Source organism: Bos indicus, chromosome 2, assembly GCF_029378745.1.
Source record: "Bos indicus isolate NIAB-ARS_2022 breed Sahiwal x Tharparkar chromosome 2, NIAB-ARS_B.indTharparkar_mat_pri_1.0, whole genome shotgun sequence".
Taxonomy (NCBI): domain Eukaryota; kingdom Metazoa; phylum Chordata; class Mammalia; order Artiodactyla; family Bovidae; genus Bos; species Bos indicus.
Genome location: NC_091761.1, coordinates 43,663,435 through 43,676,408, shown reverse-complemented (window position 1 = coordinate 43,676,408; position 12,974 = coordinate 43,663,435). Strand labels below are relative to the sequence as shown.

The 12,974-nt window shown below is 39.5% G+C and overlaps 1 protein-coding gene across 6 annotated transcripts in view; it reads left to right on the top strand.

Moving 5' to 3' along the window:
* FMNL2 (formin like 2) overlaps positions 1-12,974 on the top strand; it is a 332,468-nt gene that overhangs the window by 185,180 nt on the left and 134,314 nt on the right. For all 6 annotated transcript variants that reach the window (XM_070799509.1, XM_070799474.1, XM_070799495.1 and 3 more), the window contains exon 2: positions 3,780-3,863. In XM_070799509.1, coding sequence (XP_070655610.1) covers positions 3,780-3,863 — 84 coding nt within the window. The remainder of the gene's footprint in view (positions 1-3,779; positions 3,864-12,974) is intronic.

Below are 12,974 nucleotides of genomic sequence, written 5' to 3'. Positions count from 1 at the left end.
TTCAGTCGAGATCTCACCTGCCTTGTCCCAGCCTACCGGCATTCATTCGAACTACTGCCCTGGCTGCTGCCGTTCATTTGAACTACTCTCAACTGGTTCCCCTGATTCCATTTGTGCTGTTTCTAATCAGTTGTCCATAAAGCACCCATGATAATCTTTGTAAAACATAACCTGATTATGTCATCTCATGCTTACAAGCCTTCACTGGTTTCTCATTGCACTGTAGAGCAAAGGAAAAGTATTGACTCCAGTCCTACATGGCTGGACATGGCCCAGCCTTGACTCACCTCTCCCACTTTATCTTTCCCTCATTTCCTCTCTTGTTTTCTCTCCAGCCATGTTGACTCACTTTCAGCTTTGATGTATCCAGCTGTTCCTTACCTTAGCATCTTTCCCCTGTTTTCTCTGCCCAGAACACTGCCATCCACTCTTTACCTGACTCACCTTTTCTCATTTCTGGAACTTAACCTTAATTGTTATCTTTTCCTTAGGAAGTCTTTCCAGATGTTGTTGTTGTTCAGTCACTCAGTCATGTCTGTCTCTTTGCGACCCCATGGACTTCAGCATGCCAGGCTTCCCTGTCCTTCAGTATCTCTAGGAGTTTGCTCAAACTCATGCCCGTTGAGTTAATGATGCCATCCAAACATCTCATCCTCTGTCGTCCCCTTCTCATCGTGCCTTCATTCTTTCCCAGCACCAGGGTCCTTCCCATGAATCAGCTCTTTGCATCAGGTGGCCAAAGAATTCAGCTTCAGCATCAGTCCTTCCAATGAAAATTCAGGGTTGATTTCCTTTAGGATGGACTGGTTTGATCTCCTTTCTGTCCATGGTACTCTTAGGAGTCTTTTTCAGCACCACAGTTTGAAGACATCAATTCTTTGGCTCTCAGCCTTTTTTATGGTACAGGTCTCACATCCGTACATGATGACTAGAAAAACCATAGCTTTTCCATGCTCTCTGTCCATGGAATTCTTCAGGCAAGAATTGCCTTCTGCAGGGGATCTTCCCAACCCAGGGATCAAACCCAGGTCTCCTGCATTGCAGGCAGATTCTTTACCATCTGAGCCACCAGGGAAGCCCTCTTTGCAGATAGTTCAGTCTATAAGTTGCCTTCTGATAATCTCTAACAGGACTTCTCAGAGTTTGAGAAGATTAGTTTGTTTCACCTTCATCTCATTGGAATATGATGCCCCATGGGGGCTCTATCTGTTAGGGTCCCCACTGTGCTGTGGAGCACAGTGCTTGTGCTAGGGTGGTGCTTCCTAAACATTTGAATGAAGGACTGTTTTATTAAAAGAAAAGTTGATCCAGAAAGGATTATCTTGGCTTTCTCTTTGCAGTAACAACAGGGCCTGCATCTAATTTCCGTATCACTATTTGCATACTGCTTCTGCGTGATTGTCTTGTGGAGTACTAACAGAAAGTCAGTTATTTGCCATTCTACTTTGATGCCCGCCCCCCCCCGAAAAAAAAAAGCCTGGCATTTTTACTATTTGTCCTTGGAGTCCAATAGACTAAGTTTAGGTCCTGTTTTCTTCTGTAAAGAAGTCTAACCTTGAGTAAGCACTCCTAGGCCTGTTTCTCATTTGTAAAATTGGGGAAGTTATATCTATCCCATGGGCTTGTTACGAAGATGAAATTATGCATACAGAGTGCCCATACAGTGCTCGGCATCTTGTAGGAGTTTAGGTATTCATTGTGTTACCGCTTTGTATCACGAGAGGTTAATAAAGACTCGGGGGAAAAAACTCATTAATCTACCTTCTAATCTTATTGTTCATATTTAATGCACACCCAGGGGTACTAACATGAGGGTCAAAATCAGTTTAAGAGGAAATAATCTATCTCTTGGGTGCAAATAAGCAATTATGGGCTGGTTATTTAATGATCAATAATGTTGGGCTCCCTCAGAAAGACACGTATGGAATTCTCCTTTGCTTTATCTCAGGGGTGGTTGTTGAATATTATAAAAGTGTAATTGCCAATAAATACAAGTAGTTATTTTCTGTTTTACTTGAAGTAGATATTCCATAGAGATAGGCCATATGAAAATATTTTTCCTATTTTAGATATTTTTATGGAGAAACCTTGGTAGTATCATTGAAAACTCTGGAGTCTAAAGATTTTCTAATAATGTTGTAAGCTTTGGGGTTATTAAAAAATTAATATTCTGAAAAAGGTTATTAGACTCAAATTGATAAGTGGTACATATCTACTACCTCCTTATGCACATTAGTCTGGATACTAGATTGAGCTTTGGGGAAAATGCTTCAGTTATATCAGTCAAAATCATCAAAGGTTAATTGTCTGCTATTAAGTCAGAATAACTCACCCACCCTCGGCTCTATTAAATTTGTTTTCCTGGATGACATGAGACAATAATAGTGGCAAGGGGAACCATTTCTCTGTAAGTCCAAGTCCTCCAGAGAGCTAGGGATTTGAGCATTATAAGTTCAAGACCTCTACATTTGTCTACTCAAATATTGACCCAGGCAAGGGGCTATATTATTTATTATGAGCCAGATATGATTTAGAGTGTTGATACAAGGGATTAGATGGGACAGTTAATATATGAAATTAGTTGAATATTTGGCTCAGTTGTTTAAAGCATGGGAGCTTTAGGGAGACCAGGGGAAAAAGTAGGAATTTCTTCTGGGGCTCTCTCTTTCTGACATGCTCCATGCCCAAGTATCTTAAAATCACATCAGACCCAAGACAAGTATCTTGAAAATGTATATGATTGGTTATTTGGGACATTGACTAATGTGTATGTATCTGAGTGTGTCCTTAGTTGCTCAGTCGTGTCCATGTCTTTGCGGACCCCATGGACTGCAGCCCGATAGGTTCCTCTGTCCATGGGGATTCTCCAGGCAAGAATACTAGAGTGAGTAGCTGTGCCATCCTCTAGTGGATCTTCCCAACCCAGGGATCAAACCCAGGTCTCCTGCATTGCAGGCAGATTCTTTACTGACTGAGCCACCAGGGAAGCCCTAGGAAAATTACCATCAACACTATAGAAAGTGTGCTCTATTAATGGAGGAGGGTTTCATGAAGTCTGATGTCTGGACATCTTTTAGCTCATGATCCATTTCTCACTGCAAACCCCATTTCTCAGCTAAATTGAAAGTAGAGGTTACTGATATTAACCTATGTCGTGAAGGAGTGCTGTCCTCTCACAGAGGGGACAAAAACTGGTTGCATTGTTTTTTTCTCTTCTTTCATCTGTTCCCTTACTCATAGTCTATCAAAGCGAGTCAAAGTTGATGTTATTGATGTTATCTATCAATGGTTCTGTTCGTTGAGTTTTCTTTTAGTGTTTTCTGTTCTGTGTCTGGTGGGGCTGTAGTACTTCAAAAGGAATTGGGAGCAAATTTTGATAAGGATATAACAAAATCAAGTTCCCACTGTTCAAAATGGAAGACTCTTATCCCTGGAAAAGAAAATTGGGACAGTACCTTCTCAATAACCTCTGGTGCTTTGTTGAGAAGACTGGGAGCCGGCTATTAAGTGAAGAAGTAATTACTTTTGCTGAAATGCAAATCTGTAGTTCAGAGCAGATCACCCCAGTGTCCCAACATAGGACTTCAGAGCCTGTCTCCTCCCATTCAAGCAATTTGATATTTAAATGACTTGTATAGGGTGTTTCTATTTCATCAGATGCTAGGAGTTGAAGTCATTAAAGAACCATAGTAGTATTCTTTGGCCTGCCCATGAGTGGCCTGTTATTCTTGTTGTGAGATGTGACATATTTCTTTCTTTCTTTTCTTTTTTTCTTACAGAATGCTATGAACCTACCCCCTGACAAAGCCAGGTTGCTGCGGCAGTATGACAATGAGAAAAAGTGGGAACTGATCTGTGATCAGGTAAGAAACACTGATGCTTTTTGAACACATAGAGAAGAGAACCAGATTTATACCCTAAATATATCAGACTTTTTCCAAGAGATACATGGATTTCTGTTTTGTGATTTGCCTGCCTGTTTCTCATGACCAAAGAAAAAGAAAAAGACATTTTAGTCTTGCATTATCTTAATTCTCGATTTTTAAATGATTTTCATGTAAAATTTCTGATAAATCTGGTCAAGTGGTCAAATCAAATGTAGCTGATCTGTTTTTCTGTTTATCTTGCATAGCAGTTTATGCTTCTTGAATAATTCAGGTTCTCTAATTTAGATGGCTTTTCTTTTCATGTGTGTTGATACATATTGATGCCAGAAGGTGAATTGTTTATAAAGAGATGTTACTTAGGCTGATAAAAAAATTATTTCATATTTTGGCAAATCTCCAGCAGGTGTTTTTATCATTAATTCATAACAAATTTATACTCTTCAGAGGGATATAAAATAAAAAGGGAAATTCTCCATTTTCTTTCTCTCTACCCTCCAAATTCTGCATTTTAGAGGTCCACTGGTAAGACTGAAGTATCTCCGTCTAGTTTTTGTTTTTTAGAAACAATATGTGAATACCCACGAATACTCTTCTGTATCTTGATATTTTCATCAGTATACATGTCCTTACCACATTCTTTTTAAATGTTACATAATATTCTGCTGTAATTGGTAGTAATTTGGGGGGTACTTCACTCCTGGGCTAGGTACCAGCTAGTTATTTCAAGTCTAGAAGGCTTACCCTCTAAAGTTAGACTGTGTATATTATGTATTAGCTCTTTGACTTTGTGCCATGAATGTCTTCATGGGGTAGTGCCCCTCTCTGCAACCCCTGCCACCCTGGAAATTCCTGGGAGTGTTGTAATTCCTAACTCAGCTCCCTTGGGTCTCTGCTGTGGGACAGATTGTGGGGAGCAGAGGCATTCTCTGTTCCTCAAAGGTAGAGGGTCCATGTTCCCTAAGGAATAGATGTCTGCAGTTCTCATGGAGCGTCTTGAAGCACCCATTGTGTGTTGTTTCACTTTAGCTCCTGAACTAAAAAAGGATGAGGACGCCATCTTCTCTTCTCCATGCTATATTGAGCCCTACGAGTAGATAGAGGCTGAAGAGAAAGCTTATTGCCTAGGATCATGAGGCAAAAGAATAAAATTTTACAGATACAATCTTCTTCCTTAAGACTTAACTTTCAATAAACATTACCTAAGTCTATTATTGCCAGGAAAAATGATTGCCGGGAAATATGCTAGTGAACAAATAGTATAGTGATAATTAGTATAAAGGAAAGGTAACCACACAAATGAGAGAGATCCAAGGCAGGGGGTTAGAAATCCTGGGTATGACAGGAAGCCTAGAGCACAGGCAAAGGAAGGTTGTCTGGGGAGGTGGTTTCTGCTTCCAGTGTACCAGAAAGGAAAGCCTGTTGGTGACGGACGTTTCTAATACCTGTGCTCTTCTCAGCCCGTAAGTAGCTTCATAGAGTTGGTGGTGAGGTCTGGTGGGGATCTTGAGACAGGGGAGTAACAAGTCAGTTATCTTAATGTTTCTGAGTTTCAAATTCTCCAAGTTCAGGTTATTATTTCCCTTCAATGTTAATATGCCAGGGTGTGGATGATTGAGCTACTTTATCTGTTCCTCTCTGGTGGTCAGTCTCACAGATGCTGACAGCTGCAAACGGAAGTGGCTCTGTCAGTTGTGAAGTGGCATATGTGATTTGTTAAAAATAGTGAAATGATCACAAGTATTACTGCCACTAACCAACATTTAGTAAGCAGATTTTCTTCATAAGAGTTTTGTGTTAAATCTTGAAAGCAGTCATACTCATTAGTATCTCCATTTGACATACAGGGAAACTGAAACTTAGAGATTAAATCATTGCCAAAGGTCACAGGGCTGTTATGTGGTAAAGGGGTGTACAAGTCTGACCCTGGAGAATATGCGCATTCTGGGGGCTGTTCCCTTAACCACTAGCTCTTTACTTCCTTCCTTATAATGTGCTAAAGTGTGTGAATGGTATACTAAAAATAAATGTAAAAATACATGTTATCTCTATTTCTCCAACTTGCATTCTGGTATGCTTTTCTGACAGCAAGAGGAAGCTGGGAGTTGTAAGACAGGCACTGAGCCACCATTATGGTGAACTTTCATTTTTGGTTAACTGTTGGTTATTGTGGGAATTATGGCCAGCAAAAAACTGGACTTCCTGTCACATATAGGTAACCCATTAGTATGTCACATACATGAATTCTGTTTCTTCTATGTATGTTTGTGAGGTGAAGGATAAAAACCATGAGTTTAGAGCATTCATAATGTAGTATTTATATGGCAAATATAATGCGTTGGTATTTGTTGACTGTTATTGACAGAATTTATGTCATATGTATTTATGGTACCTATCTATATCTGTCAATGGTACCTAATCTCATAGACACTCAAAATACATTTGCTTTTGTGATTTCATTTATACGAAATCTCCAGAATAGAAAAACTCACTGAGACAGAAAGTAGATTAATGGTTGCCATAGCCTGGGAGTGGGGGGTGGGCAGTAACTGCTAATGTGTGCTGGTTCCTTTTTAGTGTGACAAAACTCACAGCAAATTACATAGTGTTGGGAATTACATAGTGTGATGATTGCATGGTCTTGTGAATATATTAAGATTATACACTTTAAAAGTGTGAATTTTATGATATGTGAATCACGCCTCAAAAGAGACATTTGCTTAAAGCAACCAGAGATAGGGAAAAAAGAGGTGTGGAAAACTCAAGAGAAATAACTAAATGGGTGGATTTTCTTTGGATCCTAATCTGAACAAACCAACTGTAAAAAGACTTAGAGAAAATTTGGGATATTTGACTTGTGACTCCAAAGTAATTATGAGATGATTCCAAGAAATTATCATTGACTTTGTTGGGCTTTGGCATTGGATTAAATAAGGATCCGTCTTTATTTTTAAAAAATGGTGTACTAATATAGGGGTGAAATTATATGACTAAGACTTTTCTATAAAAAACTTCATCAAAAAAATGGTGTGTAAAGGAAATTTGGGAAAATCTTTAGTTGAATCTTGGTGGAATATGTTAGATTATAGTATAATCTCAACTTTTGTGAATTTTTGAACATGTGTAATACAACATTTAAAAACAAAGATATTTGCTATTTTAATGATCTTCATTTTTTCCCATCTGTAAAATGTAGTTAATACTAACATTCTTAAACTATTTTGAAGATTGGAGGTATGTATATAAAGTACATAGACTAACCCTGGACATATAGTAAGTGCTTCATAAATGGTATGGCTGCTTTTGCTGCTGCTGAGCAGCCCAGGTATTAAGTATTGGACCCATGATTATTTTTAGTGTCAATTTGTCTTCAAAAAATTCAGGAAAATTTACTGTGTTGAATCAGTCATCATGTTCTACAAGTATACGATTTAAACACATGGCAGATGATGCAGTCAGGAAAAGCCATAGCTATAGATTTTCAGTCCAAGACAATATCAAGGTGAACTTCTGTTTTGTGAAGTCTTAAAACAATGACCATGGTGTTTTATCATTGCTGCCTGATGCACAAGCCATTCTCTGGACCCTGAGGCTTTGTGCAGAATAGCATACTAAATACAAATGATAGTTTTATTTCTTTTAAAGGAAATAATGAAGATATATTATCTGTTATTTTAAAATACATGTTATAGGCAAGGTGTGAAAAGTGAAATTGGATATTAAAGAAATTTAATTCTGAAAGGAAGAATGTGAACATGAGTGTTGGAGGACCTAGGGAGAGGTTACTTCAGGTTTTAGTCCTATGAAAAATTATTACGTGGACACTGTGAGTCATGGAACTGGTCATGTTTCTCCTTTTTTAGCCTTGGCTGCCAGAATGCTCAGAGCTAGGTTTGTGGTCAGCTCTCACCCAGCATACAGTATCTTGGTGGGCTGTGTTCTATTTGCCAGTCTTATCTCATGGCTTCATCAAATTTTTCCTGCCCCCGTTTTTCCTCCACACTGATTTCCTCACTTACAAAAAATATTGTATGAAGCTATAAAGTTTGATAAACTTTCTTTTTGAACAAGATGAACATAAAACATATCCAATTATTGCTGAATAAAAATTATGTTGTCACGGATAATAACTTTAAAATTTTCTATCTGCTGTGGGCATTGTGCAGATCTACTGTTTTCCTTTAGGAAGTGTATACAGAGGGTCAGAATAAATGTCTTATCGTGATTCAGCTTCGAATTCCGTTGAATACAATTCACCATTTTGTTGGAATCATCAATTTTTTCATACTTTCAGGTGGTTGCAACAGGCTGTCACTTATTTTATAAGTCTTTGGATAGTTCTCTTCCACCAAGAGGCTTCCCTGGTAGCTCAGCTAGTAAAGAATCAGCTTGCAAGGTAGAAGACCCCAGTTTGATTCCTGGGTCAGGAAGATCCCCTGAGAAGGGATAGGCTACCCACTCCAGTATTCTTGGGCTTCCCTGGTGGCTCAGACGGTAAAGAATCCTCCTGCAATGCTGGAGACCCGAGTTCATTCCCTAGGTTGGGAAGACCCTCTGGAGGAGGGCATGGCAACCAACTCCAGTATTCCTGCCTGGAGAATCCCAATGGACAGAGGAACCTGTCAGGCTACATACAGTCCATGGGGTCACAAAGAGTCAGACATGACTGAGCAACTAAACACAGCTTCCACCAAGAGCGACTAAAAACACGGCTTCCACCTATTCAAGGGAATGAGCCATGTTTATTGGTACATCTCCACCACCTGGCTTAGTGCTTACTGAAAGTGTGTTGAATGAAAGAGAGAATAGCTAAATAATGTTTGGGGGACAGTGGACAAGAAAGAAGAGAAGGCAGGAGGAAGAAGGTAGAAACGGCAGCTTGGAAGTATAGATTTGCTGTTTCTTTATCCTTTTCGCCTTCCTCTACCTGTTCATGTAATTTGCTTGTGATAAGTGAAACTAAACTTCATTGCTTAATTCTGGAAACTTTAGTAAAGAGGGCAAGGTGCCTGATGTATATAAGGAGGAGTTTATATGGGCATATCTGTGATGAAGCTCTATCTCCGCCTCCCATGGTCAACTGAAAATCCAGTTCTCTGGCTGGTTTCAGGAGCAAAGAGAGTAAATCTTAAAGAGTTTTCAACAGTAACAGTATTTCAGCAGTATCCATTAGTCCTTTCCTAGAATTACTGCATAAATGTGAAGATGACCTGAACTTAACCAACATCACCTAGGTCTCAGAGGTTAGAAATGGGAAAACCATATAACTCTGGTCTGAGTGGGAAGATAGAAGCTGAGAAAAGAGAGGCTTTTCTTTTGGATTTTGGATGGTGGTAGGTGAATGCCAGAGAAGTTATTTCTGTGCTGTAGTCAGCAGGCAGAGGACTCAGTGAGGGCAATGAGCTAGTTTTATTATAGCCTGAGATGACAATGTGAGAGTAAAAAGCTGGACATGCTGAGTTCTTGTGGCAACTGCACACAAAACTACAAGCTGTGTAGCAGTAAGAGATCTTTCTCATTGGTCTTTTTACCTGGACAGAGAGGGAAAGCCCTTGCTCATGCTCCTGTGCTTCCTAACCACAGACCCTCTGCTCCCTAAACACAGACCTTGTGCTCCCTAAACTCAGATCGTATGCTGTACTGGTTGGCTTTGGGGTCTTGACTATTTCCCACGCTTGAAGGGTGGAGGCTGCACATACGGACCTTAGAGATCTGGATGAACTTAAGACTTTAAGATTATTATATGTAGAAGGGTTGTTAGAAGTCATTTATTTTAAGCCACTCTTTAAATATTTCTACTGGAAAAGTTACATGCTTGTCAAAGAAAAGAAAATTTAACTGTACTGGATCATATGAAGTAAAGCAGAAGTCCATTTGCCTTTCCTTTCTGTTCACCTAACTTACTTTATAGTTGATGAAGTGGAGGCTCAAAAATATAAATGACATGGCCAGTGCCAAGGGCACTCTGGCTACTTAGACAAGAACACCAATTCCAAGCTCCAGTCATGAGCCTTTTTAGTTATTAGGGACCTGGAAATAATACATTAAAACAAACATTGTGGTGGGTAAGGGGCTATCACCAAGGCTTCATTCTTTGGCTTCTCAGGCGATACTGGTGTAGAAGGGGCATGATCTATAGAACTTAGTGGTGGTGGTGGACTTGGTTCATAAATTTCCTCTGCTGGGTAAGTGGAAGTGGTCAGTCAAAAATTCAGGACCTTGCAGATGACTAATACTGATGGGTATAGATTCCGTGAATGTATATAATCCTGTCTCCAAAATGTTAGCAGTACCACACCTGAGCTGGGTTAGAAAGCTTTCCTGTGACTTTGCTGGAGGCCACACAATTTTGTTTTTTGTGGGGGGCGAGGAAGGGAGAGTTGATTTGGCACAGCTCTACCTTGCCCCCTAATGGCTGGCTCTTGCTTGGCATTATAACCTAGCAAGAGACAGGGGTCTTTCCTTACTTTGCTTGTATAGAATGATATGGGAGAAGGAGATTAAAAACAAAAACAAAAAAGGGGAGAGTGAAGAAGTGGCAGGAAATCATACCCACTTAGACTCAGCTTCCTGTGTTTAGCACTTCAGGGAGATTAGATTGCAGCTCTCCAGGCTTGGCATGTGTCCTGGTCAGGAATGGGGAAGGTCCTTCCTCCCACTCAGCAGGTGCTGAGCCAGGCCAATGGCTCTAAGGTGCTCCAGTGTGCTAAGATACTGTACTGCACAAAGGTACTCAAGTGTACTCAGATACGCCAGTATGGTGAGAGTAATTTTCCTTTTTAAAAAATAAGTTTATTTATTTTTAATTGGAGGATAATTGCTTTATAACGTTGTGTTGGTCCCTGCCATACATCAGCGTGAATCAGCCTTAAGTATACATAGGCCCCCTCCTTCTTGAACCTCCCTCCCTCCAACCTCACATCCCACCCCACCCCCAGGTTGTCACAGAGCACCAGATTTGAGCTCCCTGCATCATACAGCAAATTCCCATTGGCTGTCTATTTTACATAGGGTAATGGACATGTTTCAGTGCTACTCTCCCAATTCATCACATCCTCTCTCTCCCCCACTGTGTCCACAATCCGCTCACCACATCTGCATCTCCATTGCTGCATTGCATCTAGGTTCATCAGTGCCCTCTCTCTAGATTCCATATATATGTGTTAGGTAGCTTTTTTTTTTTTTTTTAAATTGGAGGCTAATTACAATATTGTCGTGGTTTTTGCCATGCATTGACATGAATCAGTCACGGGTGTACATGTGTTCCCCCATCCCAAACCTTCCTCCCATCTCCCTCCCCATCCCATCCCTCTGGGTCATCCCAGTGCACTGGTTTTGAGTGCCCTGTTTCATGCATGGAACTTGGACTGGTCATCTGTTTCACCTGTGGTAATGTACATGTTTCAATGCTATTCTCTCAAGTCATCCCACCCTCGCTTTCTCCCACGGAGTCCAAAAGTCTGTTCTTTACATCTGTGTCTCTTTTGCTGTCTTGCACATAGGATCATCGTTACCATCTTTCTAAATTCCATATGTATGCATTAATGTACTGTGTTGGTGTTTTTCTTTCTGACTTACTTCACTCTGTATAATAGGCTCCAGTTTCATCCACATCATTAGAACTGACTCAAATGTGTTCTTTTTAACAGCTGAATTCTGCTGTGTATATGTACCACAACTTTCTTATCCATTCGTCTGCTGGTGGACATATAGGTTTCTTCCATGTCCTAGCTATTGTAAACAGTACTGTAGTGAACATTGGGTTACACTTGCCTCTTTCACTTCTGGTTTCCTTGATGTGTATGCCCAGCAACAGGATTGCTAGGTCATATGGCAGTTTTGTTTCCAGTTTTTTAAGGAATCTCCACATTGTTCTCCATAGTGGTTGTACTAGTTTGCATTCCCACCAAGAGTGTAAGAGGGTTCCCTTTTCTCTGCACCCTCTCCAGCATTTACTGTTTGTAGACTTTTTGATGACAACCATTTTGACCAATGTGAGATGGTACCTCATTGTGGTTTTGATTTGCATTTCTCTGATAATGAGTGATGTTGAGCATCTTTTCATGTGTGTCTTAGCCATCTGTATGTTTTCTTTGGAGAAATGTCTGTTTAGTTCTTTGGCCCATTTTTTGATTGGGTCATTTATTTTTCTGGTATTGAGCTGCTTATATATTTTGGAGATTAATTCTTTGGCAGTTGTTTCATTTGCTATTATTTTCTCCCATTCAAAAGGCTGTCTTTTCTTGTCTTGCTTATAGTTTCCTTCATTGTGCAAAAGCTTTTAAATTTAATTAAGTCCCATTTATTTTTGCTTTTATTTTCATTACTCTGGGAGGTGGGTCATAGAGGATCTAGCTGTGATTTACATCAGAGAGTAATCTATGTTTTCCTCTAGGAATTTTATAGTATCTGGTCTTGCATTTAGATTTTAATCCATTTTGAGTTTATTTTTGTGTATGGTGTTAGAAAGTGTTCTAGTTTTATTCTTTTACAGCTGATTGACCAGTTTTCCCAGCACTACTTGTTAAAGAGATTGTCTTTTCTCCATTGTATATTTTTGCCTCCTTTGTCAAAGATAAGGTGTCCATAGGTGGATGGATTCATCTCTGGGCTTTCTATTTTGTTCCATTGATCTATATTTCTGTCTTTGTGCCAGTACCATACTGATGACTGTAGCTTTGTAGTATAGTATGAAGTCAGGCAGGTATATTCCTCTAGTTTCATTCTTCTTTCTCAAGATTGCTTTGGCTATTCGAGGTTTTTTTTGTGTTTCCATACAGGTTGTGAAATTATTTGTTCTAGTTCTGTGAAAAATACCGTTGGTAGCTTGATAGGGATTGCATTGAATCTATAGATTGCTTTGGGTAGTATACTCATTTTCACTATATTGATTCTTCCGATCCATGAACATGGTATATTTCACCATCTATTTGTATCATCTTTGATTTCTTTCATCAGTGTTTTATAACTTTCTATATATAGGTCTTTTGTTTCTTTAGGTAAATTTATTTCTAAGTATTTTATTCTTTTCATTGCAATGGGATTGTTTCCTTAATTTCTCTTTCTGTTTTCTCATTGTTAGTGTATAGG